Source organism: Manis pentadactyla, chromosome 2 (genome assembly GCF_030020395.1).
Source record: "Manis pentadactyla isolate mManPen7 chromosome 2, mManPen7.hap1, whole genome shotgun sequence".
In the NCBI taxonomy this organism is placed as follows: domain Eukaryota; kingdom Metazoa; phylum Chordata; class Mammalia; order Pholidota; family Manidae; genus Manis; species Manis pentadactyla.
In genome coordinates, this window is record NC_080020.1 from 23,411,881 (window position 1) to 23,438,289 (window position 26,409).

At 52.5% G+C, this 26,409-nt stretch overlaps 1 protein-coding gene across 3 annotated transcripts in view; it reads right to left on the minus strand.

Annotated features, from left to right (window-relative positions):
- Positions 1-421: 421 nt before the first annotated feature.
- PPARGC1B (PPARG coactivator 1 beta) overlaps positions 422-26,409 on the minus strand; it is a 123,465-nt gene continuing 97,477 nt past the window's right edge. Inside the window, exons 3-12 of one of the 3 annotated variants that reach the window (XM_036881458.2) lie at positions 25,352-25,567; positions 22,017-22,133; positions 19,508-20,633; positions 18,575-18,611; positions 18,097-18,161; positions 16,172-16,964; positions 13,322-13,397; positions 11,257-11,378; positions 8,798-8,931; positions 422-7,898 (exon numbers count right to left, since the gene is read on the minus strand). In XM_036881458.2, coding sequence (XP_036737353.2) covers positions 7,798-7,898; positions 8,798-8,931; positions 11,257-11,378; positions 13,322-13,397; positions 16,172-16,964; positions 18,097-18,161; positions 18,575-18,611; positions 19,508-20,633; positions 22,017-22,133; positions 25,352-25,567 — 2,787 coding nt within the window. In that variant the 3' untranslated portion in view covers positions 422-7,797. Of the gene's footprint in view, positions 7,899-8,797; positions 8,932-11,256; positions 11,382-13,321; positions 13,398-16,171; positions 16,965-18,096; positions 18,162-18,574; positions 18,612-19,507; positions 20,634-21,768; positions 21,993-22,016; positions 22,134-25,351; positions 25,568-26,409 lie in introns of those variants that run through there. The other 2 variants (XM_057490806.1, XM_057490827.1) reach the window with 2 other exon arrangements.

The window sequence follows — 26,409 nt, forward strand, 5'->3', positions numbered from 1 at the left end:
TCCTCTGACCTGCAGTGGTTCTGTAGCTGTCCATTGGTGAGTGTTTTTGCCAGAGGCCCTAAAGTCCAAATCTCTCCTTCAGCATGCATATTTACCGTGCCTCTGGGAAAGCTGGTAGGCACCAAAACAAGGGGGTCCTTGTTCAGAAAGTGGTGTTACTTTGTAGAAAAGGACTTGTGGCAGAAGTTAGTAAGGTAACATCTGTGCAGCGAGGAGATTGAACACCTCACTCTGATCCGCGGCAGGTGCTGTGCAGGAAGGAAAAGTGAACTCAGAGTTTTGGAGCAGTGGGGACACCCCTTGACTGGGGGCTTGTCTGACAAGGGGACACTGAAGCTGGAACAGGCTTTTGCCATTTAATGGCCAGGGTGTTCCTCAGTGAGCATGTAAGCAAAGAAAGACAGGCACACCTGGACAGGGCTATGGGTGGTATTTTCTTTTTAATCTCCATAGAGTATTTGTTAAGTTTATTTATAAGCAGATCACTTCACTATTTACATTACATGAGCATAGAGATTCTACAGTTTTTGTGATGTAAACAATAACTCCACAGTGGGAGTTTGAGAAAAGAAGCTAGTTTTGAAGTATTTACAGACGTTAAAATAGAACTTTATACTCACAGAATAATAATACATAGAGCAATTTGGTTAAATTATCTAGGAAACTATAGAATCTGACCATGTACAAATACAGGAAAACATTTTCTCATTTAGAAGGTAAGACAGATAAATCACACCAGAAATAAAACAGGGACGATGACAACCACAATAACTGAAAGCAGAGAAGGTCTCTTCCTTGCCTTACAGATAAAGTATTTATATAAATAAGGACACAACCCAACAAAATGGAAAAAAATATATAAAAATCCTCTACCAATTAAAAAAACAGCAAAACTAAAAACTCGATTCTCAATCATTAGCAGTGTCCTTTAAAAAATTAAAATTTAGCTTTCTATTATAAACAACAAAGCAGATGTGTCCCTCTGTGTAGGTGAAATTCTTGCACCTTTCTCAAGAAATGCATCAATGTAATTACACACACACACACACAGGCGTGCACAGGTGCAGGTGCACACAGCCTTGCACTCACACACCCCAGGCTGTAGTTACCTTGTTGGGCTTCCTAATAAATAACACCCCCTACAGCAGTAACCCTGGGGATGTCCAGACCCCACAAGTCGAGCCATTCCCTGGTCCATCCCTGTCACAGAGCCGGGGAAAGCCCTGGCTCCCTATTGCTCAGAATTCTCGAGGCTGCATGACCACACCAAGAGAAAAGGATTTGAGTCCAAGATTTGGAAATGCTGGAAGGGGCCCCAGGGACTGCCGTGCCAAGTCAGGTAAGGCTGGCTACAGACACTGTCTCTCTAGAAACCTGGGGCTGGGGCCAGGGATCCTGTGGAGGCATCAACATCAGCAGCTGCCTCTGGAAGAAGCAGATGCTCCGAGTTGATGCTAACACCGTGGCACAAGGAGATGCAGGGGATGGGGGTGAATTTCCAGAGCAGACTGCACCGAACTGGACTTCTGGATGGTCGTCTCCCCCAGAAACCATCTTTAAATCCAAGCAGTCCACTTCCCTGTTCCACTGACCACCCTGACCACACGTCCCTTGAGATTTCCAACCTGTTACCACAGGAATCAGAACATTCCTCAAGAAACAAAGTTGGGAATAGTTTATGACTTTTTATTCCTAACACAAAACACTTGACAAGATTTTTTTAAATACAAAATACAAAAACCACCCAACCAAACAGACAAAAACCTGTTCGGTTATTCGTGGACCATATCGAAGACCATGGCAGGCCTGCTCCCCACCCCCCAGAATCACCACACCCAACCTCTTTGCTTCTCCCGAGGGTACAATGCAGGTCACCTAACAGAGGTTCACTTAACAAGGTCAGCAGCTGGGCTGCCAGTATTGCAGTTACAGTAAACCCCTCCCGGGCACCTGGACACGGGGTCCGTTTCAGTCTCCTCTGCCCACAGGACAGCTAGTGTGCTTCTCAGTCTGCGTGACACTCTACTAAGTGGTTGCTCCCAGGACCGTGATTGGTGTTACACTGGGCTCTCCACACACACGGTTCGCTGGAGCTGTTATACTTTGTTCCCACAGATGGTGTTGGACAGCAAGGTGGTTTATTTGCTTTCCATCTGGGTAGCTGGTGGGTACAGTCTTTGGCCATTATTAGATGACGACTAGACGTTGATAAGGCAAAGTGCTGAAGTGGAAGCTGACCAGTCCCTTTAAGTCACCCATGAACGAGGCTGGCAAAGTGGAACGGGAGGCTTTCTCAGGCTTCCGTGGGTGATCCTTTGACAAAACATACCTAACAGTGAGGGTTCTAGTATCTAAACACCTTTTGGAAGTGATGTTGCACAGCCCAGGGAATGACCGACAAAATAATTTTCCAGCCCTCAATTCAGGCAGTTAGATGTCTTTGATACTTCTAAGGATCCGCAAGGCATTCTAATGAAAGAGTATCTGAAAACGTGCCCCCAAATCTCAAAGCTTCAGTCACCACTGCTATACCATTAAAGAACAAAAACGAAAGCTGCCCTAAACATATAGTGTGATCCTCCTGTCCCCGTATGTTTTATAATCATTTGAAAGAAATGTGTGGAAAGTGCCTAAGTTGGCTGTTTTGAAGTGTATTGCTAGCATTGTCTGTGAGCAAGAGAGAAGCAGCCAAATGGTCACAACATTCAAACTAAAAGCTGCTCCATGGGGACGATGGCAAGGCTGATGTGAGGTTCGGCACCGCCACCTGGCCAGGCTGGTTTAACCTCTCGCCATCCTCACTAGAAACTATGGCTTAGCTCTGTCCTGGGGAGCTGGCCCCCTGGAGTAAGGTGAGTCAGCCAGGACGGTGTGGGTTTGAATCTACTGCTGGTTGGTTACCTTGCAGAGAATTCTCACCCTCCACATGAAGTGGGCACAGCCAGTGAATGAAATTGGTTTCACAAGTTAGTGGTGGATTCCTAATGCTCCAGGATGGGAATCTGTGCCTGTCAGAGGTGAAAGGGACTTCAATGCTCATCCAATCCTATATTCTCATTTGCTAGGTGAGGAAACAAAGGCCCAAGATCACATAGCAAGTAAGAAACATCAGGCTTCTCAATCTGAGATGGCTTGTAGTTAAATGACTTGCTCTGCAAACCCTCTTGTCAGCCGGGCTTTTATTTCTTATTTATTTACAAAAACAGGTAGCAAGATCTAAACTCACCATTCTGTTTCTGGGGCCTCCAGCAGAGAGGCTGGCAAAGGGCTGCCCTAGGATGTGCTCTCCTGCTACTGAGATCTAGGAAGACATCTCTGCTCTCTTCTCCCTCACACCTGCCCTTCCTGACCCCATGCTAATACCTAGCAGAGTGCCTCGCACAGCCAAAGGAAACCCTAATTGCCAGTGCAGAAACATGGAGCCAGGCTGGAGTGTTGTGATTTTCTCAAAGTGCTTTTATTGGCTTCACTACAAAGTCAGCCTCGGCCTACTTCTGGGATGTCCTGCAGTTGGCTGCCAGGCACCCTCCCCCCACATCTGTTTTGGGGCAAGGGCCTCTGTGGGTTTCCCAGTTCCCAAGCTCTCCCTCCACTTACCCTGTACCTCCAGACTCGGCAAACAGCCCTGGAGCTCCTCTATGTGTGCAAACACCTCAGGGACTGGGAGACCAGCTTAAATATATTCCACGTAAGTACTAACTGGTTTCCATCTGCCCCATTGGGAAAGGGTGGGGTGGGGGTGGGGGTGTTCTCTCCTCTTTAGCCTATGAAACCATTAGGTTCACTTCATTTCCTATTGTCTATCCCATTTCCTTCCTTGGTCGTATCTGAGAGCAGTTACTAAGTCTCAAATGCTAAGAAAAATACCGCAGTTTGACAGGGAGGCAGATCAGCTGGGATGACCCCGTCTCCCAAGCTTCAGGCTCAATTGTGATTCCAATGGCACTCGAGGCCTGGTATGGGGTTCTGACCTGTCCACGCAGAAGGACCATGCTGTCAGTGCCTTTCCTGCCCCCTCCACTCACCTTTGCACAGTGGCCTCAGCATGCGTGTTGCATATGCCGAGAAGAAATCGCTCTCTAGACATCAACAAGCACAGGCTTCAGGTGACTGAAAGACTTCTTATGGCATCTCTTCCCACAGCCAGATTTGGGTACCAAGACTTTGCAGGTCAGAGCAGTGCTCCCATCCTCCTCGTGCCCCCAAAGCCCCGCCTCTCTCCTGAGTGTATTTGACATGCAGTGCTGAGAGACCTCAGGGCAGATACAGACAACTGACTGGTGCTTTTTGACTGAAAGCAGTTTCTTGGTTGCAGGGCAAGGGCGAGGAGATAAGGGAGCCTTTGCTGCACTCCACCCATTCAAATGCTTTACCTCTTTGATGCATTTTCCTTCAGTAACCAGAGCCCCCAAAAGTGAGGATTCTGATTCAGCCTTGTACCGACTGAGGAAGGAGATGGAAGAATTCCACTTAGTGGGTGGATCAGACATTATCAGAAAACACCAGCACAGCACAGAGATGGACAGAACAACCTGCCCTGCATGGGCAGCTACGGACACAGTCTGCAGTAAACTTTTATGGCAATCACATGTAAACATCATCAAGAACAAATACTACGACAGAGCTACAACAAGATGGTTGCCAATGGCAGCTGCTCCCTCTGGGTCATTCCTTAATTTGGTGGGAAAGAGACAAGGTTGACTAGTTTTCCTGGAGAGAACTTGGAGTCTCCTTGGTAAATGATACAGAGCACCGAATGAATCTTCCAGATAAAGGTTGTCTCCGGGATTGGTCAATCTTAGAACTTGCAGCCTTGTATGCATGGGAGGCGAGCAGAAACTATCAGATGCTCCTGGCAGACATCCTCTCCCGTCAGCAGCCCCAGCCCTGACCTTAGGCATGTCGTGTCCCAGTGCCATACTCAGACCTCGGCTCTGCTCTGCTCAAGGGTCACTGTCTTATTAACTTAAGTGCCATGTATTAACCTAATGGGAAAGGACAGCTTCAGCAGAGGAGGGGAGGGAAGAGACTTGTTCTTCACTAAAGATCCCCATTTTTTTACCCCAAAGTGGTTCTGCCCACGGTAGAATCTCTGGCCTAGTGCCATGAAGGGCTTAAAGATCACCTAGTCCAATTCTTTCTAGCTCCAGAGAGGGAAAGGGACTCTGTGACTTATCAAGGCCACAGGTAAGTTCTTGGTGGAGCCAGGACTCAACCCAGCTCTCCGGACTCTGAATTTAGAGTTTTTCCCTTTGGCTTCCACACGACGAGATCTTACTTTACTCCTTGGTGTAAATCAGGACTTAAGGGAGGCAGCAGTTGGACTGAAATTCTATTCGATTCCATTCCATACCATTTATTAAGTGCCTACTATGTGCCAGGCAGTGAATAGCTGGAAAAGGAATCTAGAATGTTCAGGTCTGTGCTGTAGAAAGTCCATTTTTTGGTCTATCCTCATAAACCCTGCTTCCTCAAACATGTTCATGTCTGCTATTCCATTTCTCTACCCCACCCACCCCCAAAGGGATTGTGCATCACAGTTATATTGTAGGTCTTATGTCAAAAAATAGCTATAGGGGAACTAGATCAGGACATCAGACAGCGATGGGCCAGACCAGCGTTAAGCCCAGCCACCTTACGGTCCTGTATGATGGAAACCTTTCAAAGACTAGACCAGCATGTCAAATAGGTTAAACTCTGAACAGTTAGTAACGTCGGCCAGGGCACTGTGTTTAAGGTTCTGATAGCATGGCCAAGCCCAGAGAACAGGAGGGCGGTGGCTGACAAGTCATGTCTGCCACTGGCCACGAGCGTGTAGCAGTCAGTGGTACCTGTGTCATGTATGTGGCATCTTGAGGTAGACACCACCTTACCAGAAACTAAGACGATCAGAGCTGACAGGGACCTTAAAGATGAACGTGCTAAATTCCCCACCTCAGTCCATTTCACAGAAGAGGAAACTGGGGCTCAGAGAGGTCAAGTGACACACAGGAGCTCAGGCTCCCCGCTCCTCCTAAAGCCAGTCTCCTGCAGCCTTCTCCACAGGCTTGGAGGGTGCGACCTCTCAGGACAAGCTCACTGGCCCAGTTAACCTACTGAGGTGCCGGATAATCTTTGAAAAAAAAAAACAAAAACAAGTTTCAAAGGATGAGGCCTGGCATTAACAATAGATTAAATTAGCTGATTCAGTGTAATGAGTCAATTTTGGACTTTCTTACAGAGCAGCAGGACCATTATTTTTTTGCTTTTTAAACCCAAGCCCTGACAAAGCAGGTCGTGCAGGAGCTGCTCTGCCCATAGCAAGGTGCTCTGCCCTGCCCAGCCGTGCCTCCTGCACAACCAGCCCTAGGGCCCCCACAGGACACCCAGCTGGACATGGCTTTGACACCACTTAAGGACACAAATTTTAAAGTAAAGCCCAATTAGAATGTTTTCTAAGTTGGGAAGGAGCTTGGAGTTTGTGTTACCCACACCTGACCCTCACACCCCCTCTCCGCTCCCCCTGCCCCATGTCACTAAAACAACTTTACAGGTGAGGAAAAGGAAAAGACAAGCTGAAGGGCATAGGAAGGATTGATGGTTGGCCCCGAAAGGATGACGGCCCCCAGACAGCCTGCTGGGCCTCTCCAGGTGTTTCTCGGATGCGCTAACGGCATGTCCACAGGTGTAGGCAAACCACAGGGAAGCCTGGATCCAGACACACCCCAGAGCTGAACTCCCCTAATGCTGATGGGTTAGCTGTTGACTCAACCCCCAAAATGTACCTGTGGGCTTCTACCTGCTGCCCAGTTTAGCTGAACTCACCTCCATCAGTCCCTGCAACTTTGTATCTTCACCCCAGCTACTGTGGGAGCATGGGACCAGCCATCAAGAGTCCTGGGCTGCGTCACCGCTATGCCTTCTCACTGGCTGTGGGACCTTGGGCAAGCCATTTCACCACTCAGAGCACTGCCCAACTCACCTGGGAAACCAGGAATAATCTGGCTTGTCCCACCTTCCCTACGCGGTCTGGGAGGATCTGAGCGCTCACGGCCAGGCACAAACTCCACACATAAGCTAGGGACCAGGCGAGGGCTCCGAATGTGATTACACCCAAACCTGCTCAGTGAGAGAGGGCAGAGCTGGGCAGCAAAGGCCCAGAAACTTCTCTCTGCTGCCCCCAGCTGTGTCTGCAGGCCGCTCTTCCTTGGGACCAGCCTACCGGCCACCCAGCCCCTCCAGGGCATTCTGGCAAAGGGAGCAGAGCAGCTCAGTGGCAAACACCTCACAACAGTGCATAGTTAAAAAAATCAAGGAAGCCATACAAGAATCCCAGGCTCAGCACATCTGAGCCATAAATACATTATTTTAAGGATATACTTTAGTTTTCTTCAATTGAAAATGAGTTTATAATCCTGATTCTATTCATGAGTAATAATTTCATCATCACACACCACAGACATGAAATGTTAATGGTGAACATGGCTGCACGTCTACGAGGGGAAGGAAGGGGAGCTGGGTGACCGCCCAGCACCGGGAGGCGCACCCAGGGACAACCCGCTGGAAGCAAGGACACTAGTGTGGCAGTGGAACGTCAACACCATGGAAACTCACAGACAGAAGCAGCTTTGTTCAATGTAAACATTGATTTTTTTTTTTTTTAAAAAGGACAGCAGTTTCAAGTCTCTCTCTCTCACGTGTGTTCTCTCATGCGCTCGCTCTCTCTCCTTCTATAGACTTAATTCCTTTGAAAACGTAAACATATTGGAAGGGCCTTGTCTGAGGTATTGAGGTATTCCTCGAAGGTTAAGGCTGTTATCAGTGCAGGCTCTGCTGGGCCTCCTTCAGCAAGCTGTCAAAATCCATGGCTTCGTACTTGTTTTTCAATGCTGCAGGCAGGGCCTCTTCTGCACTGGCCTCTGGGCGGTGGGGTTGGGGAGTCAAGGAGAGGGGAAGGAGGTGAGCAAGTGACAAAGGCCAGTGCCTGGAACACCTGCCACCAGGGTCGGCCCCACGGAGCGGATGCGGGCTGAGGCCTCAGAGCGCTGGACAGCAAGCGTTGGCCCTGCCACTCTGCAGGGACCCCTGTGGTGTCATCAGTGTCTTGGGACCCCGGCTGCCCTGTCTGCAGAGTGGTGGGGCCTGACTTAGAGCGCCTCAGAGCTCCTCTCCAGCTGGCATCCTACCTGCCCTAACAGTTCCTTGCCCTTTAGCAAACTGTTGTGAAGTCACATCAAGTGGCCAGAACACTAGGAGGCCCTCACTGTGGGGATGCTGAAGCGGCCATGCAGGTGGGTGGAGGGCTGCCGGGAACCCTCCTGCGCCTCCTGACACTCCGCCCTGAACTACAAGGCTGTATCGACTCTCACCTGCAAATAGTTCTAACTTGTATTTCTTTGTCCTTTGTCTTCACCAGCTTGTCCCCTAATGGTGAGGGCATGATGACAGTATGGACAATATTCACTGTGGCCCATCAGTGGGCAACGCTGCAGCCTGCTGGGGCCACCATGGAATGCCCCTCAAGGAGGCACGGCAGCCACTGGCCCCGTGGGGACAGAGACAGTAGTCGTGGTTCTGGCAGCTGGCTGTGGACACAAGACTGGACCTTCCAAGGGGCCACGGGAGGCTTCAGTCTCTCTCTTTGGTACCGGTCCCGGGACGGGACAAGATGGGCCAGAAGAGAACAAGGTGGCACCTCCAGGCAAGGCCGCTGCAAAGTCCTGCCTTCAGCGTGCTGGGGCCTGGGTGTGGGGCCTGCGTCCGGGGGGCGCTGTGGGGCTGGGGCCTCACTGGATGTGGCGGGGCCTTGGGGACTTACCGTAGTCAGCGTGCCTGGGCCAGCGGCGGGGCCCGAGTCCCCCGGAGCTCAGCGTCTGCGCGGCGGCGCCACTCCGCAGGGACAGGGCGGCGTGCTCCGTACAGCGGTAGGTGACGACGCCGCACTTCTCGCCCCTGCGGGGAGAGGACAGGGAAGATGCTTCCGGGCCAGCCTGTGCGGGACGACGGCAAGCGCTGGGCTGACCCCGTGGCGGGGGTAAGTGCGGGCGGTTCACTGGGTCTGCCCGGGGCCGGCCGCCGGGGCGGGTGACGCTGTTGTGCCCTCCTTAGGCACGAGGCGGCCGGCTCTCTGGGGTTGAGGATTTGCCCAAAGGCCTCCCGCCACAAAAGCCGCTGCATTCCCCGCACGAGCCCCCTCTCCTCGGGTTTGCCGCGCGGGTGCCCTCCTCCTCCAAGGCCGGCCTCGGCCACCACTTCCGGGGCCAGCCCGGCCTGCAGCCCCCCTGGCATTGCTGGCGTCGGCGCGCACCCCCTCCTGCGCGGTGCACACCTGCACGTCTGCCTGCCCGGCCTCCGCTCCTCTTGGCCGGACAACAGCGCGGTGGGCTCGGCCGGGCTCAGGCGCGGCGTCAGTCACATGACGGTGTCCCCCCTGGCCACAGTGACTTGCTCAAGTAAGAGCCTATCTACCCAAAGAGGAAAAATTCCCCTGAAATCCACCACAGGTCTTTGCTGGAAGCATGAGGGTGCCTCCTGCTTCCCCTGCTGGGAGGGGAGCTGAGAGCTGGGGGCGGCCGCGTGGCCGCCCGAGGGAAGCTTGCCCAAGAGGGTTGCAGGGCGAGAGGGGCCTGGTCAGTCCTACCGACCCCTCAGCTCCACAGAAAGAAAACAGTCCGGACTGGTGACTTCGTCTGCTAGCTAGACCCCTCAGGGAAGGAGATGACAAGGAGCCGCCCTCGGCTAGGGACAGGTTTACCAACCATAGGTGATTAACACACACTTAAGTGAATCCTATTTCCTGACAACTCTCTGAGCAAAGCTGAAGTTAGACCCCTCTGCCTCTTCAAATGTCTGAGACTGCTTGCTTGATGTTTGCATGTTATATTCACTTTATATCAAGACCACATAGAACCAAAAAGTTTTGTACAATAACTCTTTAAAAATAATGGTAAAATAATATACCAAAATTTACCATTTTTACTCTTTTAAGTGTACAGTTCAATAGTATTCAGTATTTCACACTGTCATGCAAAAGATCTCTACTTTCTCTCCTTGCTGTGTCTAGACTTGATTAGATGCCTCATGTAAGTGGAATCGTATCGTAGTCACCTTTCTGTGACTGGCTGACTTCACTTCGCATAATGTCCTCAAGTTCATCCATGCTTGTAGCACATAACAGGATTTCCTATCTTTGTAAGTTTGACAAGTATTTCCATTGTATGTATATACTATATTTTGTTGAACTATTCATGTGTCAATGGGCACCTGGCTATTAGGAATAATGCTGCTATGAACAGGGGTGTACAAATATCTCTCTTGAGATCTTGTTTTCAATTCTTTTGAGTATAAACCCAGGAGTGGGATTCCTGGATCATACAGTAATTCTGTATTTAGTTTTTTAAAGAACTTCCATACCATTTTCCATAGTGGCTTCACCATTTTATAATCCCACCAGTGGTGTACAAGGGTTCCAAATTCTCCAGGTTTTTACCAACACTTGTTATTTTCTATAACCATCCTAATGGATGTGAGATATGTAATGACTCCTATGCCGAAACTATTTTTCACTAAAGCTTTTAAAAATTATTATTAAATTAGAATTTTAAAGCCTTAATAACTCAGTTTGCAAGTATAATGGAAAATACTTTAGAATTATTTCAAAACTGACAGAAGTTTTGACATTTAAGTTATACATTTATATTTATATGCAACCTATTCTTGCAGATACCCTGACAGATGAAACGCTGCTTCCTTAGGTGGGTGAGGTAACACCAGGCCACCCAGCAGAACAAAAGAGCAAGACCGGGTGACAGGTGCTGCAGTCCCACTGCACAGGTGCAGTGCAGTGAGGTCCCAGCACAAATGTGCCTTTAGGCTCCAGGGGCTGTTTGCTGCCCTGCACCAGCTCCAGGGCACAGAACCTCAGGCAGATGTGTGAGCTGCAGATCTGGCTCTGCCACTAACTAGCTGTCCAGGTAACTCATCTGAGCTCCTTGAAAAGGAAGCAATAGGAAGAATGGGTGCATATATCACAGGCCAAGTTTACAAGATGCATGGAAATTGCCTGGCACTTAGTGAACCACCAGGATACGTTTGCTGCTGTAACGGGGCTGTGCAGTCATTACCGGTACTTCTGGACTAGGCTCTCCTTGTCCAGGCTATGAATTTTGACAAACTTGTTCTGCAAATCTGCTTGGGTTTCTTCAGCGTGGCCAGCCCTGGGCTGGGACCTCTGCCCTTTCTCATTCCCCTCCTCTGTAATAGTTTGACTAAACTCACCTCTTATTTCTTGTCAGCACCTGGCACTCTACAATCTCACCAAACACTTCGAAGCACCTCTTCAGCTCGCGGGAGCTCATGTCGCTGGAGAGATTTCGAATATACACCACACGGCCTTCGCCCTGCTCAAGGGGGTACACAGAAGGACCCAGTCATTGCCTGGCTGAGCAAGTGATACCAACTGGGGTCAGAGTCAGAGAGAGAGGACAATGATGTCGCTATTCCAGAGGACCTGCCTTAGAGGAGGAGGGGGCCACTGAGTATCGGATGGGAAGCAGCCACCAAAGAAACAACTGCTTACTTGAGAGAAATGGGCAGAGAAAGGAGAGGGGTTCATCACCATGAATTAACTGCATACTCAGTAGCTTCTGTACTTGTGTTCTGAGTCTGAGGCCTTTTTTTGGTAGTGGGGAAGGTCTTGGGGAGGACAAGCTAGTTGATAAGGTTGGTAATAGTCAAGCATTGGGATCCAGGTTGCTGTGGGAGTCAGAATGGGCTGGGGACAAAGCAGTGGGGCAGAGGGCATAGGGCTTGGCACCGCCATCACCTCTGGTTTTGCCAGGGCAGTGTGCAGACACTGTGACCAATAGGTCACATCAGGTGGGCTCAGTGCCATGGCCACAGGCCCCTGGAACAACCCAGCAGGGTGGGGGTAGGGAGATAGCCAGGCCAGACTGCCCCTCTTCTCCTCTAGGTTGTGATTGGATCCAATTAAAGCCACTCTACTGGAAGAGTTCTTTGATCTGCTGGAGAAACTCTAGCCCTGTTCTTGGAAACCTGTGGTCCCGTGGTCAGAACTGACAGCTTCTGATTTGGACAGGTTTTCTCTGGGAACAGATTAAGGCCAGTGATTCTGGAGCCGTCCCATTCTTAGACCTCAGAGGGCAGACAGGAAAGCACAGGCCCGGGGTCCACAGCAGGGCTGGCAGGAGCTGTGCGCCCCCCCACCAGGATACTCCAGGGTCAGCTCCATGCAGAAATCACCTCCCCCAGCCTCTCTGAAGCTCTGAATCCGAAGGCAGACCCAGTTTCTTGCAGACGCCCCTCCCAGACCGCCGTGTAAATACATCCTCCTAACTGGTCACCTGACGGTTTCAGAGATTTCAGTCATGAAATTAATTTCACCACACTTCTCCTAATCTGTAATTACTGTTTTTATTTCTTGTTTATGAGTCTGTTGTCCTTCTCTCCCTTCTGTCCCGACAATGGGTGTAGTTGTGTCCCAACACATGGGGACCTTGTGTGTCCTGTTCTTGTTGTCATCCAGGGTCTAGAACAGTGCCAGGCATGTCACAACTTTACGGTCAACACGTGGACTGCAAGAAGATGCTCCACGCACAGCCTGTGGTTCTAAGTGCCTGCTCACAGATAGCTGTACGCCTCCGGGGTGCATAGCCTCACGTGCCCCCTGCCTCTGCCCCAAAGCACGTCATGGGCGAGAGCAATCAAGTGAGCGTTTTTGTGCTTCTGTCTTTCTTTCTCTTCCCTCCTTTCTAGCGATGAGGAGAGGCTGGCTCCAGCTCCCGGGGCAGCTTCCCGAGGGGGCATTCTGCAGTGAGTTCAGCAGGCATAGCCTGTGCACTGACTGGGGAAAGCTTAGGGAGTAAGTGGGGACTCTTTTGGGCCCTTAGCCCTGGTCAAGCTGGAGGACCCTTAGGAAAACCGAGGCCTAATTCTCTAAGTACAGGTGAGTAAGCCGAGGCTCAGGGAGGCTGGGAGGCCTGCCAGAGGTCACACAGAAGGTGGTGGCAGGACTGGTCCATAGCTCAGGTGGCCCTGTCTGCTCACTTCTACCACAGCCTGCCCTCTTGGCCCTGCTGAGCCTGATGCTGAGCCCTAATCCCCACAAACTGCATGCCTCACAGCCAGGCACTGGCTGCACTTCGCACGATGCCACCTTTGATGCCCTTGGTAACTCTTGTGGTTTTGGAAGTGAGAAAAATGTAATTATCTTCTTCAGGCCACAGCCAGTCACCAAGGTTTCCAGGTCTACAAAGCCCCAGCCCTTGCTGATTTCCCTGCTTGTCCCCATTCACTCTGGGCTCTGGGGCCCCAGGTCACTTACAATGGCCTTTTCCCGCCGCTTCCTGGCACGCCGGACGCTTGGTGTTCCATCTGAACATGGCCCTCTGCTCTCACATCTGTCAGTGAACAAGCAAAGCAGAGGCAGTCACTCAGGGAGGGACCACAGCGGGGCAGGTGGGCAGAGCTGCTCCAGGAAGCAGAGGGCAATTCTCCAGGACTTGTTCATGAGGGCGGAGCTGTTGTGACTCCCTCTGGCAGAAGCCCAGTGATGGCCCAGCGCTGTGTGTGGGTCTGAGAACTTGGACACATGCCTGCTGCCAGCTCCTGGCATTAGCCCAGGAAGTACACCATGTCACTCATTTAACCATTCTGAACCCTGCTTTCCTATGCCATTTTTAGGGGCAAAAAGGCCATTTCTCTTCATAATCATATTTGATCTGATGAAGAAAGAGGAAAAAAACCTATTAAGTTTCCCCATTTTCCAGATGAAAACCCTGAGGCTCAGGTTCAATATGGGATTTGCCTAAAGCTAGACAGGGGGTAAATTAGAGTTACAAAGAGGTCTGCTGATCCTAGACCCATGGCACTCTAGTGGCTGGTGCCTGGCCCAGAAGCAAGTCCTGCCATCACAGCCCACATGCAAAGCGAGATGGCCCCTGGGGCTGTATACCTGTGCCTTCCTGCCTGTCTGCACACCACCCTCTCCTCCCAAGGGCCGGCCTGCTGGAGTGCACAGAGCATGTGTGAGGTGAGCCCCGCTCTGTTACTTCCCATACGCATCCTTGGGAAATAAGAGCCAGGAGGGGAAGAGCACGTGCCTTTGAATCCTGGCTCTGTCACGTCCCTGCTGGGTGACCTTGGACCCATTTACTTAAGCCCTCTCAGCTTCAGTTCTTCATTTGTAAATTAGGGAGAATCCATTGTATGCGTCCCCTCAGTTTAGCCCTGGCATTCTCAACGACTGCTTCCTACATTCTTCTACTGAACCTCAGCTTCTTCATCTATAAAATGGGGACAAGAAGCAGGTGCACTCTCCAAGCACACCTGTGAAGCTCAAACAGGGTAACAGAAAAGGCTGTGACTTGCAAACTTTAAAGTGCTATACAATAATAGTATCATCACCCGTTTGCAGTAGCATTGGCCTTTTCCCGCCTGAAGTGCTGAGGGTGACTGGACAGCACTGTGGCATTTGGGATGTGTTGTTAAACCAGCGCAGAAGGCTTCCTGCTGACTGGTGTTTAGTGGAAGCACAGGTACCTGTGGGTCTGGGGAAGGCTGATGACTAGTTTGCCAGGCACTGAGTTCTGCCAGGCAGCTGAGCAGGAACTGAATTAACTAATTAACTGTCTCCAGTGAGCAGAAAATGCCAGCCCTGAACTTGGCCCGAAAGTAAGAAGTGGAGAAGGAGAATCCACGGGAGCTTCTAGAGAGGCTCTCAACTCTTTGCACACCAAGTCCATGACAAGAGGCCCTACCCCAGTCCCCTGAGCAGGTCTGGGGGGGGATGGAGGTCAGAAACTCCAGCTCTGGCCTTGGGGGACAAAAAGTTTCAACAGGAAGAGAATTTTAGTAGCTTCTGAGCAAACAGCGAAGTGCCTCAGGTGGATGCTAGTCACTTAGCTTACAGCGACCCCTGTGGAAAAAGGGCTCCGAGAGGTCTGACAGAAGGCCGCTTTCATCTTCCAGGTCAGTACACAGAAGGGCGTCAGAGTAACTGCTGGGGAACTCACTTGGAGTAACACATAACGCAGGGCTTCTTAACATTAGTGTCTGGGAAGTCCACAAACCCCCTAAAGCCAAATGCCCAGTGAGAAGTCCATGCACATCTTAATAGGAAGGGGAGCCTTTGTTTTAATCAGATTCTCAAATGGTTAGATAGTGCAGATAGGGAATACAAAGCTGAATTTTCCTTAAAAAAAGTATCTTTCTGTTTTCTGAATTCTGGTCTTCAGTGGATGCTACTCTGGGTACATGACCACCACCTCAGAACTTGTTAGAAATGCAAATTCCCCCCACCAGCCCAGAATGCAGAGACAGACGTGAGGCCCAGTCATCTGGGCGGTAACAAGCCCTCTCTCTAGATGACTGGGCTACAGCGCTCTAGACCCCAGAGCACCATCTAGTGGTCACTCAGGTGCATCACAGGCAGAGGGTTTGGGACTGGCACCAGCCCCTCAGGCCTCGCATAGCTGGGTCCTGCTGCCATCAGGGAGAGAAGCAACCTGTCTCCACTGACATTCGCCAAACCTCCACATTTTCTGCCCAGCTCCTTGCTGACCTGTGGACCTCTGCAGTCTAGTTCAGTGAGCCAAGAGGGAATGCACAAACTGGCTCAGGAAGCATCATCTCCCAGGGAAAGTAAAGGAGCTCCCAGGGGGCGTCTGGGTACAGGAAACCCCTGTGCCGCTCAGCAGGTCCAAGAAATGGAAATAAACTTTAAACGGAAATCCCTGCTTTATATCCAGGTATTTTTTAGAACAAAGATGAGAATTATGCCAATCCTTCTTTTACATGTAAATGTCACATAGACATTAAACTGTATGGGTATGTGTATGTTTACCCAAACCTACCCATTTCACAAATATGAAAGCCAAACACACAGAGGAGGATGGGCAGGTCATTCAGACATGAGGCCACAAATGGGCAGGGGTGGGTTTCATTCCCCTCCTAAATTCAGCAGATTCGGGACACTCATGACTCACACAGCAGGCCTACTCGCCTCCACGATTTGCCCGCAGCTGTGCCTGAGGAGGCCCCTTCCAGGCCTCTGAGCAGTACAAGGGCCACATTGGGAAACATGCCCCAACCAGAGGGCTCCTCTCTCCTCTGACACCTCTGAACTGGGGTCCCTCGGCTGCCCCCCATTCCTCCTGAGGCTACGCATCCATACCTGGAGGTCCTTCTGGTGGCTGGTGACCAGGAGCGGCAGGAGGAGGAACCAGAGCTGGAGCGGCTGCGGGAACAGAGCTGCCACCTGGCTTTGCTGGGCGGGCTCTGGTAGGGGCAGCGGTCGGAGCGAGGGGGGCTGAGCCCCGAGTCCTCGTCATCCTCGTCGTCCCCCTCCTCCTCCTCCTCTTCCAGGAGGAAGCTGCTCTCACCACTGCTGCTGTCCTCAAAGACGGTGTCGTATTCAGGGCTCCTGCAGGAGACCAGGTCCTCGTCCCCCAGAGTGGCCTCCAGGAGCCCAAAGTGCTTGGTGAGGCTGGCGCGGATCTCATGGTCTCTCAGCAGCGGACTGTCCTTAGGGGAGGTCCTGGTGCCACAGCTTCTGTCTTCCTCCCTGCCAGAGGCCAGTGCCACAGCCTGTTGGGCACCTTGCTGGGGCCAGTCCTCCAGGTGGACCCCAGACAGCTGCCAGGACCTCAGCACCTTCCTCTGCAGGGCACCTTCTGGCTTGAGCACCTGGCAGTAGTCGTGGTCTCCAAAAGAACAGGAGAAGGGGCGCTTCTGACCAGCCTGGGAGGTTGGCTGGGCTGTGACATGCCGCAGGCGGGACAGGAGCTCACTCCGCTCTGGGTGCTTCTTAGGCAGCTTATGGGCAGACCCTGTGGCAGCCTCAAGCTGGAGGACCTCCAGGGTGGGGCAGCTGGGAGTCAGGTCTTCGCCCAGGCTGTGCTTGATGTCTGGCTTGAAGGGGTCCTCCTCTGTGGGCTTGTATGGAGGCGTGGTGGGTGGGGTGAGTCCTACCCAAGCAAGAGGAGAAACATGAGGTGGAGACAGATCATTTCTCCGAACAGCACTGAGACCCTAGTTTGGTTTGGCAAAGAATTAGCACAAGTACCACAGTCTTCCTGACCCAGTGGAATGCAGGCATCACTAATCAATCACTGCACTGCTGGCTGAGTCTGGATGTGACCCAGGACTCCTCACACAGACTCACACAGGCATGTAATGAAATCCACTTGCCATCCTTTCTGAAGCCTGGCAGTGGTAGCTGAAGCCACCAAGTCATCTGCAGTATCTCTTCCTACTCTCCATGCCTTCGTTCATCAAGCCCTCCCAGGTATTCCTCCCCATCACCTCTACTATCTCCCGGGATAGAGAGGGGGCAGGCCCCGGGAGTAACACCTCCCACCTGGGTCTCACATCCACAGTGCCCCTGCATCTGACCCTGGCCTCCGCCCTCCCCAGTGCACTGGAGGGAACCTAGGTGCCTGAGATCTCTTCCTTTTGGGGGCTCCTGACGCCTACAGGATCAAGACCAAACCCCTCAACCTGGCATTACTTGTGGCCTTTGGTGAAGCTCTTTCCTGACCCCCTAGTTCTGCATGTAGCAATGCCAGGTGGCCACAACCCTCAGATGCTCTGTGTGCTCACCCCTGTACCTTTGCTCTGCTGAATCTGCTGCCAGGACGTGCTTCCCTTCTTTGTCCAACACCTAGTCACCATGCAAGCACAGCTGGTGCTCCCTGTTCTAGATGCCCTACAAATCTTCCAAGGCCCCACTCTTGTGGGCCCTGCCCTTGCCTACCTGACCCCTTCCTTTTCCCCCAGAGCTTTTGCACACACTTGGGAACTAGTGCATATGGAACAGTATATGTCATGGTGTGACTGTCTCCCACACAAGACTGTGGGCTCCTACTGGGAAAGACAAATGTCTACTTTTCTAACCCTGCCCACAGCTCATGTGCTATGGCTGGCAACTGAATGGCTCTACTCAGGCCCTGATGCTCCTCCTGATGGCACCCTCACTGTGTACCTCCATATCCTGGGCAGCCTGTGCAGCCATGGCAGGGAGGGGCTGCTCAGTGTGGGAGACTTGTTGCTGGGGGTCATGCCAGCTCCCCAAAGGGCAGCCCACCACATCTGGCTCACCTGCTGTGCCACAGAGCTCCACAGCCAAGGTCTGCTCAAAGCTCTTCTTGCCAAAAGGAGGGTCACTGGTGGGGGTAGGGACAGAAAGGCCAGTTAGCAGCAGCTCCATCTCCCTGGGCACACAGGGATGGCAACGGGGCACTGCGACAGACCCTGGCTTTGCGGCCCACAGAAGTGCGGCCTGGGGAGAATTTGCCAGGGATCCCCAGTCCTGGATTAGAGGAATGCAGAACTGCATAGCTCCTTTAGGAAACCAGGAGAGATCAGCTGGGTGTGGAGACAGAACAAGTATCACCACCCCCCCGTCTTCACATGCAGCACTTGAGGCCCAGCAGGGGAGAAGGTCTGAAGCCCCAGGGCCCCACATGACAATGAGGACAAGGGTGTGGGGACAGGGCCAAACTCAGGGGTCCTGTGTAGCCCCCAACATACACACCAACAGGACAGTCTCATGAAGTAGTAATTTCCAAAAATTTACCTTTGTGACAAGGCCAGCATGAGGGACCTGGGAGAGTCTGAAAAAAAGACAAAAAAGAAAAAAATAAGATTTCCCAACATAGCATCACACCATGTTTCCTTCCAGAGGAGACCCCAAACTTCGCTGGTACCAAGCACATCTCCTTTCAGGCATGGGACCCAAAAGCCTCTGCCCTTTTCAAGGCAGGAACAACTCAAAGCCAGGCTCATTCCCAGGGCCTTGAAGGGCTGCCAGAGCTACTCGGTTTGGCAGGAGCAGCACATGGGCACCAGAGCGACCCCTCCTGGCCCAGCAGGGCAGCGCCATGGGGAAGCGGTTCCCAAGGCCGGCGGCAGCGGGGTCTTGCCAGAGCGGTTCAGGACTAACAAGCAGAATGACCCCTAGATTCCTCTGTGCTTCCGCTTGTGTCTTAAAGGGAGATTGTAACAGGCGTCTTGAGAGGAATCAATGTGGATAATTTGTGTTAAGTCTTAGACCAGTGCCGGGCACAGGGGTACACCATACAGATAACTTGTCATCCCCACTGCTGTTACCACTTACAACTCAGCTTTTGTTGAACTGAATTTATAGACTCCCACCTTGTCACATCATCACCCAGGAAGTCTTCTTTAGAGCAGTTACCATGATTTGAAATTACCTTCCATTTTTATTTGCTTTTTGATTGCCTGTCTCCCCCCACTGAAATACAAGCCCCATGAAGGCAGGGATCTTACTCCTTGTTCATTAAGTGGCACCTGGCCCATGTGATGACAAACTCAAGAGATGCATGGGTGATTCCTGGAGATCCACTCAACCAGCCCACTGTACAAAAAGGGAAGCAGAGAGCCAGAGGGGAAGGAACGTGCCCAACATGAGGCTCCGGGCTCCCCGTGCAATGTGGTGCACCACACCCCACCCCTGCCCCCTCTCCTGCAGACCACCGACTCCTACTACCTCTGGAAGGGAGCTGTGGACAGCTGGGGTCCTCATCCGTGTCCCCACACCCACTCTCACAGGGGCTCTCCAGAGCCGAGATCCGGGGTCCCCGGAGGAGCTGCTGGTCTTGGCCACTGTCCTCGTCCCTGGGGCTGCCCAGCTCCCCCGCCTCGCTGTAGGCCTCAGAAGCAAGGCGCAGTGAGGGCAGAGCTTCCTGGGGCTCCGCAGGGATCAGCGACTCATCAGTGAACGTCAGCCAAGGGCCCAGATCGGGGTTCAGTCTCCTGGACCGCCGCACAGGGCACACCGAACTCTCCAGCTTCCTCGCTAGCTTGGTGCATGGCAGGCCTTTGCCTGGTCTTTTCCAGCCCCACTCTTCCTCCTCTTTTTCCTCCTCCTCCTCTTCTTCCTCCTCGTCATTGTCCTGCTGCAGCCTGGCCGACCGGCTGTCGCGCCCTTTCACCTGCAGCCGTAGTGGGCGCAGGCTGGGTCTGGGCCCGGTACTCTTGGGCGAAGCTGCAATCCTCACCTCCACTGCAGGGGATGGGTGCCCAGGGGAGGCCTGGCTGTCCTTTGGGGGCCTGGGTTTGGGCCGGGGTGTGAGGGAGGCATAGACAGGTGTGGCCAGACGGTAGGGTTTGCTGACATCACAGAGAACATCTTGTGCCAGAAGTTCCCTCAGGATGGAGAACTCAGCCCAGGCAGCTTTGGAAGGGTGCCGGGACTGGGGCTGGGGTTTGACCTGCTTTGAGGGGCTGCTGCAGGGCTGGGAGGCTGGCTCTGGGGCCTGTGGGGGCAGCTTCCTTTGGGGGAGACAGTAGGTGTGCATGTAGCTAATAAGCTGCACCATCGCCTGCATGTCCTCCTGGGAAACCTGGGTGCTGGGGCCTGCCCTGCTCAGTACTGGGAAGCCCTGAGGAAGGGCCGGAGCTGGCTGGGGGCTCAGACAGTCCTCACCAGGCTCCCCATCCCCCCTAGCAGGGAGCTGGGGACTCAGAGGTGGTGGCGGCTGCAGGCCCCTATCTGGGGAGTGGGCTTTAGCCAGGAGGCAGGACGGCACTGAGGTGAGATGCTTATGCAGTTCTGTACAACTCCGGCTCTGAGACTGCGTTGTGGGGGGCCTCTTGTCTTGGGTGCTGTCCATCTAGAGAGGGAAAGAGGCCGCAGTGAGGATGGAGGCCCACGGTGCTCCTTCCCTCTGACCCACCCCTGCAGCCACTGGCTGGGCCCAGTGTGTCTCACCTGATCATCAGAATTGCCAGGTTTCACCCACTTTATCCCCAGCTTCCAGCACCAAGCCTGGCCGCTGGCAGTGCTCAGGCAATGAGAAATGAAGGGATGGCCTGCCTTCTAGCAGGCCTCCCGACACGGATTTCACCCCTTGCAGACTGACTGCCAGTGGCCCGTTCTGACTGTCCTGCTGCCCCTGCACTACCGCCCTCAGTCACTGTGTCAGGAAGTACATGAGTGGTGGCCTGGGGCTGGGCACAGGAACAGGGACCAGCTGTGAACGGGGGCAATAGTGGTCTTTCTGGGATGACAGAAATGTTCTAAAATTGGACCATGGTCATGGCTGCATGACCCTAAACTTACTAAAAATGACTGAATTGTACTTTTAAAACAGGTACCTTTGTGATATGTTAAGTGGCACCTCCATAAATTTGTTTATAAAAAAAAGAGAGAGAAATTCAGGAGCTTCCCAGTGCCCACTGGATGAAGGGGAGACCCTTGGACAGGTATTTTTTATGTATTCATTACATATTTTGGGACCTCTGCAATCTGGCCTCAGCCAACTCTCTCGCGTCACACTCGCCCCCACTTGTCCACACAGGGCCTCTCCTCCCAGGTCACCTGCTCTGCTGGGGCCAGGACAGCGGACAGGGGGGTCTCAGTTCTCTGGGTGCTCCCTAGCCTCCCAGGAGATGCAGAGCTGGCTCACAAAGGAGCGAATGGAACCTGAGGGCTGGACAGCCCTTTGCTGGGGAGGATGGCAGGACAAGCAGGGGCGGGTCACGGGGGTGGCCACACACGGACGGGGCTCCACCCCTGAGGGGAGCCCTGGCAGAGAGGCTTCCACACCGAGCTGGGGTCTGAGAGAGGCCTTACCCTGCCTCTGCCCTGAGGGTGGATTGTGTGCAACAGTCTCATGCAGGTGCCCAGAGACAAGAGGGGAAGGCTTTGGGTACCGGCTGTGAGTGACAGGGACACTGAGAAATCACTATGAAAGCCCTCCTTGGAAGTCTCAGAAGGTGGGGCCCGGGTGGGCACTTGCTTCTCACCTGGGTGCTCATGACAGAGCTTTCAGCTCTCCAGTGCCTCCCCACGAAAGGAATCCAGACTCCTTGCTAGAACCCCAAACCGCCTGGGTCTCAAGTAGTGCCCAGCACTCCAGCTCCATCGGCTGTGTGAGGGGCAAGGAGGGACACTGGAAGGGACTGAACAAAAGCGCCCTGACAGGAGCTGAAGGCTACAACGCCCCAAGGGGAGCTGTGGGCCTGGGTGGCTTTTGGGGCATGTACAGAAATACCTTGACACAAGGTCGCTGACTTTTGGGCCTGAGGCTGGCCTGGCGCCAGGCGGTCCGTTCCTTCTGGGCATCGGGACTTGAAGTTGGGCAGGATGTGGTGAGGAGGAGCTTCTGCAGCTGCGGGAGAAGCAGAGGAGTGGGGCTGAGCCACAGCCGGAGGCCATGGAAAAGCAGGTCTGGGGGACGGGCCAGAGCCCACAGCTAGCCCTCGGGACTGACCAGCCCTGCCTCCAGGCCATCACAGGGGCAGGGGAAGAACACCGGAGGGCAGTCAATGACCTAGACTGTCCCTGATATAGGAAGTTAGCAGGGCAGATTTTCTAACGATCCTAAACACACGCAAGCCTAATAAAATGTAAATCCTCTTCAGAATTCATAACCCAAGAAAAGTATCTGTGATTTTGAGAAAGCCAAACAGATCTTGGGTAATGCCTGCCCAGTCTACGTTAAAATATGTTGTTTGTACATCAGTGGGACACTTGGCACCTACCTGTAACACACATACATGGCCTGGGAAGTTAGGTGCCACACCGATTCTCTGGTGTGGGATTCCAGCTGATTTCCCTTTCATTCTTTGTGCTTATTCATACTGTTTTTTTAAAAAATTAATTTCTTACCTTAAAAAAGTAATACTTATAAATGGTAAAAAAATACATCCCACACATACTAACAGGTGGACAATTAGAAGCAGTCCTCTCCGTGCTGCCCAAGGACCCCATCCTCTCCTCCGAGGCAGCTGCTCTCTCCCACAGTCCTGCGACCCTCTGACAAGGTGGGCTCAGCCACATGATATACATGCACACCTCGCCTCTGGCCACCTGCGGCTTCTACACAGGCGGGAGCACACCACCCTGAAGCTTCTTTGGCTTCTCCAATCCTGCTGTAAGAAGTGCTGAGACTCTCACACTTCTGCACACAGAGGTCAGGGGGCACAGTATATCCCAGCTGAGACAGCAGGGAGCTGAGGGCGCCTTGGAGTTCCACCAGGGATCCCGTCACAGCCAATGTTAAGAATGAGTCAGGAAGCATCCTCTAGCCCTGAGGTCACCCCAGCAAGGAGTGACAAAGGCCCAAGGATGAGAGAAAAAGCCACTCCACACTCTCCTAGGCATTGGAGGATCCCCACCACCCCACCTAGATCCCAAGCCAACATGTACATGTGTGTGATTCTCTGATGTGGGCAGGAAAAGATCCTTGGCTTGGACGGAAGGGGCCTGCCTCTGGCCCAGCTCAGCCCCAACTCAGCATGAGGCCTTGGGTGAGTCCTTTTTGGATCTTGGAATCTCCATTGGTATTAACAGGAAGGTAGACTAACTGACTGGATCTAAACCTTTTTGGACTCAGGAGTCCCTCTAAGAATATGATAGAAGCTGCTGACATCAGAAAAATGCAAATATGTAGAGGCCCATGGGTCCCCGCCAGCCCACTGGTGGACTCTCTGGGATCCATGACTCCAGGTTCAGAATTGGGTGTCTGGATAACTTCTCAGGGCCTTTCTGGAACTCTGCTGATATGCTGGGAGTCTAGATGGTGAGTGTTTCCTGTGTGCCTAGCACAGTGCCTGAAACAAAGGTGTTGAGTACACGGTGGTCTAAGGCTTGGGAGGGAAACCTACAGCCAGCAGCGGCCGCTCTCACCCCGGAGGCCTGGGCCCTTCAAAGAGCGTGGTGGGGAAAGGGCCCTGAGAAGTCCGTTTGCTACTATTACTGGTCCTGTCGGGACCATTACTTAGATAGTATTCATTGAGCAACCTCTGTGTGCCAGGCACTGTTCTAAGTGCTTACATCTATTATTTGCTGTACCCCTCCTAACAGCCTTTGAGATAAGCACTATTATTAACCCCACCTTACAGACCAGGAAGCTGAGTCAGAGAGGTGCCCAGGAGACACACAAGTATTAACTGGAGGGACTGCACCTCAAACCCAGGGTGTCTGATTCCACCTGAAAGGAAGCAGGGCCCCTACCAACAGAGGCCACAGTGTGGGACTGAACACATAGTAGGTGCTAACTAAACATTTCACACTGCTTTTGGAAAACTCAAAGGAAGTGGGAGAGAAGGAAAGAGGTCCTGGGCAAGGACTCAGAATACCTGGGTTCTAGTCTTTGCCGGCACACCAACTTGCTGTGTGACCACGGTAGAGTCCCTCTCTACACTGGGTCACTGTTTCCCCAGAGTTGCTCTTGACAGCTACCATGGACCTTTCTAGCTCAATCTCTCCATGACCCAAGACCTCTTCCAGATCCAATAGGCTTTGATCTGCCAGGTAAGCCTCGTCAGACCCCAGGAGCTGTAGCACCAAGGCGAGGAGCCCAGGACAGGTGAGGGAAGCTGGACTTCACAGCCCAAAGGTCTGGGCCTCTGGCGCCCTCAGCCTGTGTCAAGGACAGCTGCTTTCAGCGACTTTGGAGGCCCCCCCTACTTGAGAGTCTGATAAAAGCTGAGGACTTCTCCCCAAAAAGCTGAGATTCCACATTCACATTCCCACATTCCACTTATACTCACATACAACAGTATTTAACTTTTGCTGGTGAGAATATAAACCGGTTCAACCTCTTTGGAGGCAATCTGGAAGTATCTGTCTAAACCAAAAAAATCAGGTGTCTGTGGACCAAGGAATTCCATTTCTAGGAATTTACACACTTAGATGTGGCAAGGCCTGTTCCAGAACAGTGGCTGCAGCACTGGTAACAATAAGGGAACTGAAGCAACATAAATACTCCCTGGCCAGGGCACTGGTAAGTTATGGCACTCCCTTTCACAGAACTCTGTGCAAGAAACAGAATGGAACAGAGCTACCCAGAGTCCTCTGGAAGACTTTCCAAGACACAGAGTTTACTGAGGAAAGCAAAGTACATAGCGGTTGTATAATGCAGGCTCCCTTTTGTAGTTAAAAAAAAAAAAAAAGAGAGGAAAGTCACGTAACAGATGAGTAACCATAGTTACCTCTGGGGAAGGAAGAAAATGATTGTGAGATGGGTAAGGAAGTTTTGCTTTTAACAGTCCAGATTTGCTGCTCGAGTTTTTACTGTGTGCGTCTGTATAATCTTTAGGAAAATGTCTGCATGTAATGTCAAGGGTTTAACACACAATTAAGGTCACAGAATCCCAAAGGGCCTACAGAGTGCAGATGAAGTCCCTGTGGCTCAGCTGAATGCATGGGAAAGGTGAGGCCCAGGGAGGTCTCCCACGTCCCGTCCAGGCTGCCTGCCAGGAGCCCTGTTGCGGGTGATACACAGAAACCCCTTCAGCTGGCTTCCCGGCACCCAACCACCCCTCCAACCAGATACCACATCCCAGGCCACCACTGGCACGCCAGCTGGCAATGGGCTCTCACCAATGAGAGCTCATCCACCTCAGGAGCGGAGGCCTGGGGCCTTTCCACGGTGGGGCTGGGGGGCACAGATGAAGGGGCAGGCGAAGCTGGAGCACAGGGGGATGTATCTCCACTGTCCAGGGCTGGGAAGGCAGCCAGACCCACATCATCTTCAGTGATGTTGTCCAGGGTCTTGGTGAGTGCTGCCAGGAGGGCCTCGTTCTCACTGTCGATTATCTGGGTGGAGCAGACAGGGGACACAGTTAGTTCCTGGGCTCAGCCATCTTCATGGTGGCAGCCTGTTCTGTACATGCAGCCGCACCACCACCACACTCCTGCCAAACTCACTCAGATCCTTCCCCCACCACATCTTCTCAGTTTTGCTGCGGTAGCAGATGCCCTAGAAATGTGTTATTGACTCCAAGAATCACAGACGTTTACGAGCAGGCAGCAGGTGACACTGGAAATGGCCTTTCCCTAGAGTCCCAGTCCTGGCTCTGAGGCTCATCAGCATGTGACCTTGGGCACAGGGCTGTCCACCTGAGAGACACCTCTCATGTTCACCAAGGACACCAGCTCCACACCCAACCCCTGGGCCGCAGCCCTGGGCCACGGAAGCTGGTGTGCGCCACCGGAGCAGCATCCCACGGCAGGTCCCGGCCCTTCTGACCCAGGGGCCAGGCAGGCAATATAAAGGCTGGAAGCCTCAGGGCTGGACCATCACAATGACAACCAAAGTAATACTAAAACAGCTACAGTTTCTCTGTGGTAGGAGCCTGTGAGCTCCCAGGACGTGTTCACCTTATTCATGACTGAATGAGTGACCATTAGTGAGGTGGTGAGGGACTTAGGCTGAGCCCCAGACATCACACTCATCAGCTGTGGGTCCTTAGTCATAGTTTATTGTTGAGGACTGAGTGAGTTGACCTAGGTATGATGCTTAGAAAACAATGCCTGGTATGTAAGAAGCACTTGTTACTACTACTGTTATTAGTATGACAATTCCTGCAACCATAATGATGGTGGTGGTGGTGGTGGTGGTGAAGGCGGCAGTGGTGGTGATGTGGTAGTGATGGTGG